At 32.7% G+C, this 17242-nt stretch overlaps 1 protein-coding gene across 1 annotated transcript in view; it reads left to right on the top strand.

Annotated features, from left to right (window-relative positions):
• Nucleotides 1–17242, top strand: part of LOC127704431 (HORMA domain-containing protein 1-like) — a 65061-nt gene that overhangs the window by 28972 nt on the left and 18847 nt on the right. The window contains exons 10-16 of the mRNA XM_052208476.1: nucleotides 826–836; nucleotides 1677–1815; nucleotides 4996–5119; nucleotides 5680–5777; nucleotides 9821–9937; nucleotides 12785–12850; nucleotides 13695–13858. Coding sequence (XP_052064436.1) covers nucleotides 826–836; nucleotides 1677–1815; nucleotides 4996–5119; nucleotides 5680–5777; nucleotides 9821–9937; nucleotides 12785–12850; nucleotides 13695–13858 — 719 coding nt within the window. The remainder of the gene's footprint in view (nucleotides 1–825; nucleotides 837–1676; nucleotides 1816–4995; nucleotides 5120–5679; nucleotides 5778–9820; nucleotides 9938–12784; nucleotides 12851–13694; nucleotides 13859–17242) is intronic.

Genomic DNA, 17242 nt, shown 5'->3' on the forward strand with positions numbered 1-17242 from the left:
CACCTGATACTACGAAAGTAAAAAACAATGGCGGTCACTATCATCAAACGGACATGTTTAGTTCAATTTTCATACATTCACCTTCTGTATTCCTTGTTAGAACATATCAAAAGTAAGTTATAAACTCAAGAATCACCTACACTTATTAGGCCATTGACAGAATCATCTCTAATTCGGATATGACCAAATACAACTTCCGGTAGGCAACATACAAAGAACAGACACAAGAAAACGCAAAAACATAATAACTAAAGCATTTAAATGATTTTTATTTGAATATAACATTTCAAATCATATACTAGAAAGTACAAATATACATTTAAAACATAACAACAATCACTTTGTTTTGCTACGAAAATATTTTCTTCCTGACCACCTGGTTTCATGGCCGAGTTTCGCCCCTGAAAAAAAGTCTAAAAGTCAATGTATGCATGCATAATACGCATCCCAGAAATCTATCCCAGTGTAAAAATCCGTGTACTATACACACCTACAGACGGTAATATTACTATTGACTGAACATTTTAATGTTCGATCACTCTATATGAAAAATTCTAGTGGTTCTTTTAGGCCTTAAGTCTAGATAGTAAGATTTGTCTTTTAGAAAAATGAAAGATAGATAACTAGCATTTTTAATCTATTATAATCTGTCGTCAAAATGCTTTTTTGGGAAGGTAAACAGTTATAAATGCACATGGCTTCGGGATATATGGTTGAGTTTATGTTGTTTTATAATTTTTCGATCATTGAACACTGTTGTAGATAGTTTCTTTTGATGTCTAAATGTTTTGTTTTCTGTAAATGCATATAAATTTATTATTACAGCCATTTCACACGTAAGTGACAGTTATTCTGTTCATGTTCTTAGTTTTTTTCATACCTTTGATAAGACCACATTGTTTTCATTAGAAAATGGTGAAGGTCTTTTAATCACAGTTTTCTTTTTAGTAAGTTTGGAGTTTGAACTTATATGAAACTGTTTTTATTGATGTAGATTAAGCTTGTTTAAACTATAAAAGCAGTTTAGATACAAGTAGCCTTTTTATGTTAAGAACTATTTTATGAAAAAGATGTAGGGTAGGTTTAGGTTGGAAGGTATTTTGTAGTATATTGTAGAAAATCAACAAAGGGAGACAGATGCAACACATATATTTGAAAAATGTGAATATAAAATCAGGAGATGTGGTATGATTGCCAATGAGACAACTATCTACTAGAGACCAAATGACGTAGATGTTACAAACTTTAAATTACCGTACAGCCTTCAACAATTTGCAAAACCATATAAAGTATGTTTTCTTTTTTGTTTTGATTGTTTTAGTAATGGAAAGACTGGAACTTTAAGTGAAAGTTATATGGATTATTAATATACATAAGATAGCTTCCTAAAACTTAAATTTTTTAGTATTGCTTTAGGTCTTAGATTCTCACTTAACACTTTATACTTAAACACAGTGTGTATTACCAGTGATTCAAACCATGTATAAATTCTATTTTCATGCACTACAGAAAGAAAAAAAAAGTTTAAGAACATAAATTTATTTTTATTTTTTTGGGAGAGATTTTTTATTAACATGTCAGCATAACTTACAATTTTTTTTTAATGATAAAATTTGTTTTGTCAAAAGAACTTCTTATATTCCATGTATTAATATGGTGGTTATCTGTTTCTTAAGTATTAAAATGAGAATCAAGACTGATAAATCACAGTTTGAGATGAAGGATGAAGATGTTGATGGAAACAAGGAAGAAACAACAGAACCAGAAATCACAACAGTCAATGTACAGGATGACATTATGGATGATGAAACACAGGTTTGCTTTATGAACTTTTGAAATTACACCGTATGACTCTTCATAGGTAATTATGTGGTCTATCACTTTTGTTGATTAACAAGACATTTTACTGTCTCTTTTTGTATTTTGATCAGTTTCTTTTGTTGGTTAACCAGATATTGAACAATTTTCTTTGTTTCCTTTGATAGAACTGTATCATGTTTAAATGGAATATTTGTGCAGGATAAGAAAATTTTATACAAATAAGATTTTTGATTTGACAAATGCCATTTAAAAATGGAGAAATATATATTTTGGTGAATTCCAATTATTCTAGTTGTGATATTTAAATGCATAATCTTAGCCATCTGTATAAAGAATGTTAAATAAAACTGTTATGAATATAAAGGCTTTAACAATACTCTTGCCATTTAATGTAGTTTGATATACTGTGGATTAATTTATTTTCCTTGGTACAAATTTTCGTGGATTGAGATAAAATTGTGTTTACATGGATATTTTATTTCGTGGTATTTACCAAAGTCTGTATACAAGCCTATAGAAAATTAATACTTTGTTCAACCTTTAAATTTGGGTTCACCTGTACCCACGAAATCCATGAAAGTTGGTGTCCCACAAATAATGATGAATCCACTGTAAGATACAGTTCCAATTTTTTTGTTTGATACATTTTTTGAATCCTGCACCCATATTAGGGTTTCCAAAACAATCATGGTTCTAATAAGTCCTTTTAGCTCACCTAACCTAAAAGGTTATGTGAGTTTTTCTCATCACTTGGTGTCTGTTGTCTCATAGATATAATAGTCATATATAAAGTACTCAGAATTTGTCACACTGAGCCCCATGTAGTTTCCTTTGAAATATCAAAAGCACGGCACTGCGCGTAGTGGCCTATGATGTAGATGATATTTGCCGACATCCTCCAAATAGACTAATTACTTATCATAATTATATTTAAATTATCGGGCACTCGTCTTATCAACCGATAATTAATATGCGTTACCTGTCTCAAGTAATAATATGCCATGACGCGGAAGCAATAAAAAGCGTCTGGTTGTAAAAGTTGTTCGGGTTGTAATTTATTTGGAGAAAATCGGTCAACAAATGAAAAGGTTATGCTGTTGTTGAAATAATGAAATAGAGAAATCATGGAAAATGGACTTAACAGGCATGCAAAATTAAATTGTCATAGCACTTGCATCGGTTGCACTCGGGGAAATAAGACCTGTATGATTGACAAGAGGAGACATATCGTTTACTGATGGTATACGTGGTTAAGAGGTCGAACCTGGTCGAATTTTTCTATGGCGAGTTAAATAAATTTCTTTTTTATCGAGATTCAAAATAGTGTAATCATATTTTATGCCAGAAAGAAGAAATTATTATTTTTTTAGAAAAGAAAAAAGATTTTTACAAGTGTTGAAACTTTCTGTCGTAACACGAAGTTTTAGAAAATGAAGAGAAAAAAAGGAATACATTATAAACTAATTAAACGCCGTTTGGTGAAGAAAACGTATGTAGTGGACACACTGAATACATTAAATAAAAAGTCGAATTTTAATATGGTTAAAAGTCATTACGTAGCACATTTGTGTGTTTAAAAGTCTCCCGATTCACAATTTATTAGATATCGATCGACGGCAATTGCCAACGAAGGCTAATTAACCCCAAGCGTGACATGTATATAATAAGATGTGTATAATAAGAGGGTGATAAAATTTCGGCAAATATCAACTGCTTTTGATGTGGGTCCAGTACTTTATCTATAGCTATTATTTCTATGGTTGTCTGTATGAAATGTAGAGCTTGGATAGAAAAAGACATCATTAAGTCGACCAATTTATTGTAGAAAACTGTTTAGAATCTGCAACATTTAGCAAACTGCCTACGTTTTGTCAAATTGAAAACACAAAATTAGATTGGTCAGGCCTCTACAATAACTTTTTTTTCAACTTGTCCAGTAGGACAAGTACAACCCAAAACTTACTTGTCCGAATGATATTGTAACTTGTCCAAAAAAAATCTTAATAATAACCTTTTTTGCATTTTAAGTTGATTCAAGGAACAAAAATGAATTAAAACAATAGAACAGAATTTGATTTATATCTTTTGAAATACTTTTCAAAAATATGAGTCGAGAACAACTGAATCTAGTCATGTCACAGGGCTTAGGTTCTAGTTTACATCAATGCCAAAGTCTCATCAGACTCTGCACTTGAGGCACCGTCTGATAGGCTTGTCAATGTACACTCATTGGATTTGTATCCTGGTTGTTTAAGTTGAAAAAATATTATTCAAATGCAATCAATAAAAAAAAGAAGATGATGTATGATTGCCAATGAGACAACTCTCTGCAAGAGACCAAATGACACAGAAATTAACAACTATAGGTCACCGTATTGCAAGTATTGTTTCTTTCTACATATGATCAAATATGATTTTGTGAATTTTATGGTAAATAATTTCTTCATTTTTATTTAAAAAATATTTTTGTTAAAAAAATTACCGGTATGGTATTTATTATAAAGCAACAGAATAAGGTAGGAAAACGAGGTACTGATTTGTCTTGGTCCCGAAATGTCTCCTGCGTTGCCAAACTGTCTATTAATCATGTCTATTAAATATGTCTCCTACGGTGCCAAACTGTCTATTAAACTTGGGAGCCGAATCGTTTCCGAGCTGGTGACGAACTGTCTTGTAAAGTTACCTTTTCTACAAAGCGCATCGCTGATTCGGATCAGTAAAACTGGTTTCCGAGAATAGTATGCCTTTACTAACCCGAATAATTCAGTCCCTCCCCGTAATCGATCTCTCCTACTTGCGAGGAGTAATCGTAGATCAGCGGAATATAACGACTGAATTATTCGGGTTAGCCTTTTACCTATTAAAAAGTACCTGACATAGAACCAGTTTAAAATTATCGGTTTGCAAGTAAACATGTCAAAATTAATACTTGTTTTTATCTTCTTTTCTTGTTTTTTGTTTATAATAACTTTGTTCATCAAAGTTGGATTAAATTTATTTTCTGCAGAATAATTTTACTTGTCCCGTCGGACAAGCTTGATATAGCTTTTACTTGTCCGACCTTTTTTTCCTCTGGTACCGGACAATCGGACAAGCGTTATTGTCGAGGCCTGTTGGTTGATTGACAGAGGTACTTATTTTTTCACTGTTTAGTGTTAATTTGTTTTTAAACAGCAACCAGATGAAGAGGTATACCAGTTCAAAGATGATCTGACAGAAATGGAGAAACCTCAAAGATCAACAGAGAATGGTAAATCACTTGAGGCAGTTGTACCATCAGAAAGTCCTGAAATCCCAGGTATCTTTTTCATTGAAATTCATCTAAAAAAGATTGTATTTACCAATAATTAAGTTCTGAATTTTGTACAACTATACTTCTATTTCATATTTATGCCTAACTACGATAGTAGAGGGCATTTTTTTTTCTGGTTTGGGTGTTCATTCTGTATCAGGCTAAAGTTATTGGTCAAGGTTGTTTATAACTTAGTACACATGCTCATTATGATATACATTATCTAAATTTAACGCTAAATTAATGTTATGACCCCAATTTTTGGCATCACTGAATATTGAGATGTGATAGAGCTAAACCAATACATCTCGTGTTAAAGTTGTTGTCCGATCAACTTTAAGCTCAGTACACATCTTCATTATGATGTAAACTTTTAAAATTAAATGCCAAATTAGTGTTCCCCTTTTTCATTGTTCCCTGAACAAGGTAAATGAAAAGTGTAAAGGGGGCATGGTGTCCTGTGGATATATACTCTTGTCGTAATTGTCCTTTTACTAGAAATGGATCTGTTCATGACTGATTCATATTTACAAAATATTGACTGATGATGAAAGTCTTTTTTTTAGGTTCAGATGAAATGGCCGTAGATACCACTGGATCTCAGAGAAGTCAAGAATCAGAAATTCCTGATTTGGGGGTTAGATGTCCCTGTGGTGTGAATGAGGTAAAATTATTTGACAACAATTATATCTCTGATGATATACTCTGGAGATATGTGACTGTGATGATGAAATAAGTAATGTCATCTTAAATTGTAGCCAAATAACACAATTTAAAGAAATAACACATACTAAAGTAAAATATGAATGTTATGATTGCTTTGGAAAGAAGGAAATTAATATTATTGTTGACAATGTTCTGATTTTTTTGTTAAACACTCTATTGTGTAATATAAAATATTGTCCCCCATGAAATATTGTCCGTCGGACAAAATTTCATATAAAATATTGTCCGTGGACACTATTTCATAATGAAATACAATCCAGGACAATATTTCAAAATAGTGTCCTTGTCCGTGAAATTTGGCACCTCCTCCTGGACAATATTTAAGTCTCCCAAACGAAGTTTGAAAAGACTTATTGGTTTTTGCTCAGTTATTATTATTATTATTATGTCACCCGATCGACAATGTCGGGTGACATATTGCTTTTCCTCCGTTTCTTTTTATTATTATTTTTCTTCCACCTATTTTGTCCGAAGCGTTTCTGGGAGTTTAGTGGACCAATTCTATTGAATGGTTAACATAATGAGGCCCACCATCTAAAGTTGTGCAGGACGTCTTCGGAATTTTTAAAATGGCCACCGTTACCATGGAAACAGCACAAATGCAAAAAATAGGAAAGTGTTTCAAACTTAATGAAACTTTACAGAAATGTTAGTTGGCAGATGTATATGTGGCATTTGACTTTGGAATTTCAAAAATGGCCGCCGTTGCCATGAAAACCCGAGACAAAGTTTTAACTTTGGACCCTATGGGAAAATTCTTTAAGTAGCATTTACTCACTTAACATGGGAGGTCAAATACCTTGATTCTTTCATGGAATGTTCCCTGTCATGTGCCAATATGGCATCCATCTTTGAAATTTTGGAAACGGCACAAATTCAAAAATGTCTAAAAACTTCAAAATGCTTCAAATTTACTGAATCTTGATATTAATGTTAACAGTCAAGTTAAGATGACTCTTTTGACATTGGAATTTTCAAAATGGCTCCTGTTGCCATGGAAACAGAAAAAATGTCAAAAATTTCCAAATGCTCTAAATGTTCTGAAAATTTGTAGAAAGATGTATAGCAATATATTTATTTGCATTCACTGTTTAAAATGTTTTAAAATGGCTGCCGCTTAGTGGCAATGGCAAATCTAGTTATTCTTCTTCTTCTTCTTCTTCCTCTTCCGCCACTTTTAAATTTGAACTTGTCTGCACCCATTCTCCAAAACTGCTTGTCAGATTAACTTAGGGTTTCACAATATGTTAGACTAACATGTCTAGTGGTGCAATCAGGGTTTTGTTTGTGCAATGGGGTTTATAAAGGGGTACTTTGAGGGGCAAAAAGAAAAGAGGGTTTTACTATAGAACCCTATGGGATTTTATTTTTTAAAATTTTCAAATGATTATAAATTGAAAACCGTTTGTGATAGACACAATCTTTTTAATTGAAAATGTTCTAAATGATAAAGCCCATTAAATGAAATACAGGGTTAATCCCCAGGGGTCCCCCCACCCCCTGCTATTTAAGAAAGTTTTAATACCTTGTAAGTGGTCAAGATCCCCACCCCTAAACCATATATATTCTGGTTTGTCATGCTAAGATGGTTGGAATGATATACAGGGTTAGTTCCCAGGGGTCATCCTGACCCCCTGCCATTTGAGAAAGTTCTAATATCTTGTAAATGGTCGAGATCCCCACCCCCTAAACCATATATATTCTGGTTTGTCATGATAAAGCACATCAAATGCAATACAGGGTTAGTCCTCAGGGGTCACCCCAACCCATGCCATTTAAGAAATGTCTAATATCTTCTAAGTAGTCAAGATCCCCACCCCTAAACCATATATATTCTGGTTTGTCATGCTAAGATGGTTTGAATGATATACAGGGTAAGTCCCCAGGGGTCATCCCGACCCCCTGCCATTTGAGAAAGTTCTAATATCTTGTAAGTGGTCAAGATCCCCACCCCTAAACCATATATATTCTGGTTTGTCATGCGAAGATGGTTTGAATGATATACAGGGTTAGTCCCCAGGGGTCATCCCAACCCCCTGCCATTTGAGAAAGTTCTAATATCTTGTAAATGGTTGAGATCCCCACCCCTAAACCATATATATTCCTATTTGTCATGTCTCGAACATTTGAATGACGTATACGGTCAGTCCCCAGGGGTTATTCCCACCCCCAATGTTCTAATATCTTGTAAATGGTTGAGATCCCCACCTCTAAACCTTATATATTCCTGTTCGTCATGTAACGAACATTTGAATACTGTAAATTCAGAAATTATTGCGATGTTTTTATTATTGCGCAAAATGCGACAGGGTTATATCGCAATAATTTAAACTCGCATTTTGAATTTTTTTGTATGAATTAAACAGGATTTTTCTCAATATCGCAAAAATTAAAATCGCATTTTAGTCTAAAATGACAAAATCGCAATAATAAATGCACGCAATAATTTCTGAATTTACAGTAACGTATAGGGTCAGTCCCCAGGGGTTCCCCCCACCCCCAATGTTCTAGTATCTTGTAAATGTTCGAGATCCCCATCCCTAAACCATATATATTCTGGTTTGTCATGCCAAGATGATTTGAATGATTTACAAGGTTAGTCCCCAGGCATCACTAATGCATATAACTGTATATATATATTTACTGGACCAAACCAATTTTCACTGGACGTTGCCCAATGTCAGGCGACCCTGGGAATTACGAATTATTGGAGCTTCCTTTGGGAGACTTCGTAACAGCATCCTGTTACAATCATTTCTTGTTCACTATGAAATTGTGTCCATGACAATATTTCACTATGAAATACTGTCTATTATGACATTATTTCACTGTGAAATTCTGTCCATGAAAATATTTCTTAAGATTTATAACTGAAATTATTTTGTAAAGTAAGTATTTTATATTTCAAACTAATATTTATTTTAACATAATTTATATATAAGCTAGTTTCAAATTTACATAGATACTTTATAAAAAGTTAATTATAGATTAAAGAATTGTCTAACGTATGTTCCATTGTATTACATTATACTGTATAAATATAAGTAATGTTCTGACAATCACTTATGTATGTTCAAAATTGAATGTACTAATAGTATTAGGAAATACTAGATTGGTGAATCTTTTTGCAAAGGCATTATGGAGATGCAGGAGTACAGTGTTACTGGAATAATAATTTGTGTTTATTTTTTATTATCAGTCAAATAAAATATCATTATCCAACATGATATATGTTGATAACCTCTCCTTCATGAGACAAAATTTCATGACAATCTGTCTTTGAAATATTGTCTCAATACACACAAAATATAACCTCCCTTTAACAGGACAAAATTTCATAATATTCATCTGTGAAATATTGTCTATATACAGACACAATTTCACAATGAAAATTTGTCCTTCTCTGGACATTTTTTCATAGATGAGGACAATGTTTCATGATGCATAGTCATGAAATATTGTCTTAGGGGACAATATTTCATAGGACAATATTTTGCTTTACAATTGGCCATAAAAATAGCTCTGACATTATCAGTAAAAGTTTTTAAGATAAGCTTATAATATTTTAGTATAACACATTAGAGAAGTTAAGTTGTCTAAATATGTGAATTGCATAATTATAAAGAGTTGTCTCAAAATGAAAGTGAAAAATATGTAGAAAATTAATTGATTATATAGTAGATAAAACACATATTCCTTGTTTCAAAAAAATCAACTGCTTCAAGTAATTTTCTGATTTTGTTGAAGTACAAGTCACATTGGATAAGCTTTAAGTGCTTTTGAATCTAGATTATTAGCTGAAAACAGTGTTCCATACACACAGGAGGAAAATTGAACATTTGAGTTACATATATTTGATATTTATACACTAGGGAGCTGTAGGGGGCTATAAGGCATTAGTATAAGGTGCCAACTTGAAATTGCTAGGCATTGGCAATTTAGCCTGAATTTAGCTAACAACATATACCTTTATTTATATAGGATGATGGACTGATGGTTCTATGTGCTGTGTGTAAATATTGGCAGCATGGTATCTGTTTCTTGATCAAAGATGAAGATGAAGCACCTCAAGCTCATTTCTGTGATGTGTGTTCTGAGGTCTGTAGCATTTTTATGCCCCCCTTCCGTACGTACTTCCCAAAGTTGGTTTCCGTTCTCTAACTTTAGTTTGCCTCAACCAAATGTTATGAAACTTATACACAATGCTTATTACCATCAAATACAGATCACGTTTGAATTTTGTTGGCGTCACTTTTACCGTTCTAGAATTATGCCCCTTTACAAATGGAAAAATTGCTAAATGTTTTGTTTCCATTCTATAACTTCAGTTTGCCTCAACCAAATGTTATGAAACTTATACACAATGCTTATTACCAAAATATACAGATCAAGCTTGAATTTTGGTGCTGTCACTTTTACTGCTCTAGAGTTATGCCCTTTACAAATGGAAAAAATGCTAAATTTTTCATTTTTTTCTGAAAGTATCAATCAAGTAATTATTTTTAAAATTGGAGTTATCTTCCTTTGTCCATGATTATAGTTGAATCAACTACAATCAATGCTTTATACAATGCAATGTTTAATTTTGCCTTCCATTGATAAATTATTTATAGTGAATATAGCATCTTCTGCATGAAGAATTAATTTGCTGATAAATTATTTATAGTGAATATAGCATCTTCTACATGAAGAATTAATTTGATAGAATTTAATACAGTACTAGCTGTGTATTGATTCCTACACTTTTTCAAATGCTATATACAAAGGGAGGGAATTCAATTTCTTTTTAGTAGTCTAAAGTGGAGGTTTAATAAGGTTTTTCTGCAAACCAATATCCTAAGCCAATAGCTTGTTTCAAAATTAGTTAAGACTTGTAAAAGCATTTTTTGAATGGAAAAAAATGCAAAATATTTAGTTTCCATTCTCTAACTTAAGTTTGACTTTACCAAATGTTATGAAACTTATACACAATGCATAACCACAAAACACAGATCCACTTGAATTTGGGTAGTGTTACTTTAACCATTATCGAGTTATGCCCCTTTATAAATCGAAAAATTGCAAAATTTTTAGTTTCTGCCTATAACTTAATTTTGCCCCAACCAAACATTATGAAACCTATACACAATACTTATTACCACAAAACTCAGATCAAGTACAAATTTGGGTAGCGTCACTTTTATCGTTCTTGAGTTATGTCCCTTAATAATGTTGTATGCAAACGGGAGCATCATATGTGTCCATGGGGACACATTCTCCATTTATTTGTTTTATTAATTTCCCTCTGAAACAAAGATTTGAAAATAAAATGGTCAATAACATCCACTATCCTGTCAAATACATAATACAGAATTGTTTACAACCTGTTGCAGATTTTCTGGAAACAGCCATCATCCTTCTGATTTAATTCAAAGACTGACAATAATGTTTCAACAAACACAAGAAGAAATAATTTTGTACATGTATTATTAAAATAACTGTTTTTTTTTATGATAATAGCAACAAGTCCAACAAGAAACATGGTGCTGCATGTTGGAGAAAATGTAAACACTGCTTAATTTTGATGAAAACAGTGATTGAAACCAAAGCCAAAATGAAATATGGAGTTAAAGATTCCTTATACAGTGTTCCAGCTAGGATTTCAAAAGGGCAGGGTGCCAATCCTGAAAAAGGGCATTTAACGTGTGATATGATAATATGAAAAGGGCATGTTTTAATAAAGATTGTTTTTTCATTGAATCACTGGTTATATATATACAAGAACAACATCATTAGCCCAGAGAAAAACTATCTTTCTACTTTTTAGGCTAAAAACTTAACAAGCAGCTTGTCACACAAGTTTAAAATCATTGCTTGGCACAGTTAAGCTTTATATGCAGTATTTTTTGAAAAATATCCTGCTTCATTCTGTTTCTATGGTCTGACACACTTTACAAGTTTCACCTTTCTACCTTTTCTGTGCTTAATGGCAATACAGCACAAAACAGCTGTAAATGCACAATGTTAGGATATAGTGAACAGTGAAAATTTGAATTGAAAATAAAAAATACAGAAAAAGATGACCAAGGCACCCTACCAACCCTGCTACTAAGACCCTCTTTAACTTTTCTCATGACTCAAAACACCTAAACATATAAATTCTAAAGCCAGAAGTATGAAGACATATTTTATAATATCTTAGTAGGTTAATCAATGCTAGGAAAAAATAAGATTGAGTTATCTTTCTTTATTTGGGTGTGCTCCTTCTTTGGAGGATAATAAACAGTACGTAGAAGATGTAAATACGATCAACAATATGGCGGCTGATTTTGTTATTTTCATATAAAAAATGAAGGCAGTCAATGAAAAATACGTCTTAATTTGCTATTTATTTCACAGAAAACAATAAGAGCAATGTTTTTAACGAGTTAATTATGGTTTTCGACTTTCTGTCAATTACGTTTTCTCCATGAAACTACGGTAAACATTGCTAATTGTGCCCAAGTTGTATGAACATTTCTGCAAGTTCAAAAACAAATGCCGACTGACCGATTCTATTTGAATGAATTAATGTTGATGATCATTAAATGACCCATCCGATAAACGGATTACCTATAACAACAGATTATGACACCTGTTGTAACCGTTGATTAGCTTGGGGTCGTAAACAAAGTCATATACTTGTCGCCAGGTAAATTTTCGTAATTGGCTGATCATACCAATCAATCTTCAAAAAAGGCAGGGCGCCCTGCAAACTGTAAAAAGGGCACAGGGCGGCACTCGGGAAAGGGCGGGCGGACCGCCCTGTGAAAACGACCTAGCTGGAACACTTATACAAGAATACAAAATGGACAAACTTATATAATACTATGTGAATCATCGATTAAAATTGATGTATACATGAATGATATAAATTCAAGACATATGTATATCTAATTTTGAATATTTGCTTCTTTTATTATTTAGATTGACAGTCCAGACAAACAGCCAACTGATCCTTATTTGTGTGGATTATCATCTATAGCTGTTCAGGTTTGATACTCAAGCAGTCTAAATATATGATACCAATTTACATACGTATGACATGCATGTAGAATAGTCTTCATACTTAAAAGCACAAATGAATGGAAAATAAAATGTTGGTTTTATGTGACGATACCAATCAATGCAAAAAATCAAGACTTTGAAATTTCAATATACTGTCTTCAACAATATCAATGTCTAAAAAAGTTATTAATGAGTTTAAGACCCCCTATCAGAGATCTGCCATGAATGCCAAATTTCCATAAAACAGTAGGGTTAAAGAGGGCACATAATTGCTATCAGTGCCATATTTCCAAAAGGACAAATCTCATTAAGATATGGCTGAAGACAACCAGTGACAAGGTTCCTGACTCTACAATCAGATAGATATATGTCAGGGATAAATTTTTGAATTCTGGACCCTCCCCTTTTTTAGATCCATGGATAACACAAGGTGCAGAGAAAATTTATCATTACAATCGGTTCCAGTTTCAAATTTTGTTGTTGATTATATCTGTAATACAGCTATAATTAACAACTAAACCATAGGGTCATTGAGGGCGCCTTATTGGTAAAAGCAAGCTCACAAATACTTAACCTGCTGATGTAAAAAATACTGCCTTACACTATTTGGCTATACTTTAGAATAGAATTCGAACAGAAAGTTGCCATATACATAAAATATTTAGAAGCCTCAAAACCTAGGTCATGGGTTTGGAATTCTGGGCCTCAGCTATATGTATGATTGGCTGTTTACAATGGCCGTAGAAGCTGTTGATGAGACTATTTAGAAATTGAATTGGACCTGTTTCAGTTATTTCTGAGATAATTTTCTACCTTTATTTATTTATAGGCCACATGCTTATGGAGAAGAACTTTAACGGCTGTACCAGAACTAAGCAGAGTTTTAGCACCAAACTTGGCCAAAAGACTTGGTGTAGAAGTCAGTGTAGCTCAAGGTCTAATGAACAGACTTGAAAAAGAAGGTTTCATAAAGAGCAGTGGAAAAAATAAGAAGTATGTTATATCTTTGACATTTCTTTCTTTCTTTATATTTTATGATACCTTGTAATATTACTACTCTACACAGTGAAGAAGATTTTGAAATATATTAAATTCACAAGTGTAAAAAAATAGGGGGGGAGGCTTTTCATTATTATATATATAAGATATATGGAAAAACAGAATTCTACTTCATTAAAGGATTGCACACTTTCGATTTAGCTGTTGAAAAACGAGAAAAATTAATCACATGGCATAATGTTTTGGGGTTAGCTATAGTGAACAGTGTGTTATCTTACTTTTTTTCTTATTATATTTCACGATCAAATAATAGGCCATAATTTTAATTGAAAAATGAGTGAATGAAAATATAAAAAATTGCAGTAAGAAATTCCCTTAAAGTTAAGACATGTGTAGTTACTAAGCACAAAGTTTTTTTGTTTTTTATTCAAACATACCTACTCTGCTGTTATGACTCATTACAAATTTTGTGAATATTTAACATGTAGCCTTAATGTTAAAAAAAATCTGAAGCAAGATGATGTATCAAATATCATTGGTTTATACTTTTGAGGGACAAAACAGTCAACTCAAACACACTCGATTGTTTTTCTTTGGGATAAGATTATTACCCATTTTTGGATTTTTCCCCCCAAAATACTGTTGCCAGGAGCTTTTAAAAGATCAATCTTTTGTCTTTCTGTGGATTATTTTAGTAGAATATTTGGTCATATTAATGATTCAGAAGTTTTGCACCTAGTGAAATCAGCTGTATTGTGAAAATTTGTCTTATTTAAAAGTTTACAAATATCTATTAGCCCCATAGTAGGAACAGATGGAAACAATCCAAATATACAAACTTTGCCATTTTTACCTTATGATAAAAAACTACATTTTCTCATCACTTGGGGTCTGTTGTCTGTCGTTGTTGTCTTTAACTTTTACAAAAATCTTCTCTGAAACCTACTGATTCAAATTTAACCAAACTTGACCACAATCATCATTAGGGTATGTAGTTTAAAAAATGTGTATGATGACCCCGCCTGCCTACAAAGATGGCTGACATGACTAAAAATAGAACATAAGGGTAAAATTATCTTGAATATAAAAATAAGGAGATGAGGTATGATTTGGGGGTAATTGCCCTAAACATTTAAGAATTTGGGGCCTATAAACAAGCATTTTTCTAGTTTCCAGACAATAACTTGTGTTCAAGTGTATGGATCTCTCTGAAATTGTACTGCAAGGTTCCATACCACAAAGGGAAGGCTGGGATTGAGTTTGGGGATGATGAATCCGATGATGTCTGATGATTTTGGGGGTAATTGCCTCAAAATTTTAGGAATTAGGGGCCAAAAAAGGGGCAAAAAACAAGCATTTTTCTAGTTTCATGACAATAACTTGTGTGTAAGTGTATGGATCTTTCTGAAATTGTACTACAAGGTTCCATATTCCAAAGGGAAAGCTTGAATTGAGTTTGGGGGTAATCGCCCAAAACGTTTAGGAATAAGGGGTCAAAAAGGGGCCAAAAATAAGCATTTTTCTAGTTTCCAGACAATAACTTGTGTTCAAGTGTATGGATCTCTCTGAAATTGTACTGCAAGGTACCATACCACAAAGGGAAGGCTGGGATTGATTTTGGGGGTAATTGCCTCAAAATTTTAGGAATTAGGGGCCAAAAAGGGGAAAAAAACAAGCATTTTTCTAGTTTCATGACAATAACTTGTGTGTAAGTGTATGGATCTTTATGAAATTGAACTACAAGGTTCCATATCACAAAGGGAAAGCTGGGTTTGAGTTTGGGGGTAATTGCCTTAAACGTTTAAGAATTTGGGGCCTAAAAACAAGCATTTTTCTAGTTTCCAGACAATAACTTGTGTTCAAGTGTATGGATCTCTCTGAAATTGTACTGCAAGGTACCATACCACAAAGTGAAGGCTGGGATTGAGTTTGGGTGTGATGAATCATAAGGGGGTTCAAAAAATTTGGGGGAGGGATTTTTTTTCCCTTTTTTTTTCTTTAAAATTTTCCATTTTAAATTGGTTATTTCTGATTTATATATAAAAGCAAATAATAATGCTATGGTTTGAATAGGTAAATTAAAAATTTTTAAGTTCTTAGACCACATTCATTCTGTGTCAGAAACCTATGCTGTGTCAAATATTTAATCACAATCCAAATTCAGTGCTGTATCAAGCTTGAATGTTGTGTCCATACTTGCCCCAACTGTTCAGGGTTCGACCTCTACGGTCGTATCAAGCTCACCCAGCGGAGCATTTTATTGCCTATTATCTTGAAAAATAGATAGAAATAGAGAGAAACTTTAAATAGCAAAAATGATCAGCAAGACAAGATCTACAAATAAGTCAACATGATTGAAATCGTGTGACGACCCCTTATTAGAGTTATTGCCCTTTAATGAGAATTTTTACTAAATTTTTGTGCTTTTGCCTAATATCTGAAAAACTGTAATAGATAGATAGAAACTTAAATAAGCAAAAATGATAAGCAAGACAGGATCTACAAATAAGTCAAAATAGTTGAAATTGACTTATGTCCCCTTATTGGAGTTGTTCTCTTTAATAACAATTTTTATCATTGTTTTATGTTTTTGCCTACTATCTGAAAAACTATATTAGATAGATCTAAACTTAAATAAGCAAAAATGATCAGCAAGACTAGATCAGCAAAGAAGAGATTTTTGTCATGAATTCTATTCTAGTCCACAAAGATGGAGAGTGTCCATTGTTGAAGATGCACATAGACCTAGGTGAGCGACACAGGCTCTTTAGAGCCTCTAATTTGGTTTAATTTGAACTAGATATCAGCCTGTATATCTCTTTGCTGAAAAGCCATATAGGAAGAATAAATACACAGAAAAGTTCTGTCAGAATTGGGTCAATAACTCTGTGCTCCATGTAGGGAAAGTACTAGTGCCATACTTTGCATATAAAAGAACCTTTAGATAATTCAATAGGGCTATAAGTGACTTATGCAGAGTACAGCTTCTGTTACTAAGCAGCAAAACATCTTTTTCAGTAGCATTTCAAATTCTCTACCTTTTACTTGCATTTCCTCACCAAAAATGATTTGTTCTCATCTTGAATATGCATAAAATATATGTTTCTTTATGGTGAGCAAATAATAATCAGTCAATACTTTGGACAAGAAATAGTATTTAAAAGAACAGTAGCGAGTTAAACCAAGGCATTATGAATAGAAAGATTAATCTTTGAGAACAAGCACCCTGAATTTTTTTTTTATTCTTTCATAGGTTAAATTGTATACAGATTTTAAAGTATTTAAAAAAGAGAGAATTCTGAATGTAGGTCATTTTTAGCTCACCTGGCCCAAAGGGCCAAGTGAGCTTTTCTCATCACTTGGCGTCCGTCATCCGCC

Source organism: Mytilus californianus, unplaced genomic scaffold (genome assembly GCF_021869535.1).
Source record: "Mytilus californianus isolate M0D057914Y unplaced genomic scaffold, xbMytCali1.0.p SCAF_6, whole genome shotgun sequence".
Taxonomy (NCBI): domain Eukaryota; kingdom Metazoa; phylum Mollusca; class Bivalvia; order Mytilida; family Mytilidae; genus Mytilus; species Mytilus californianus.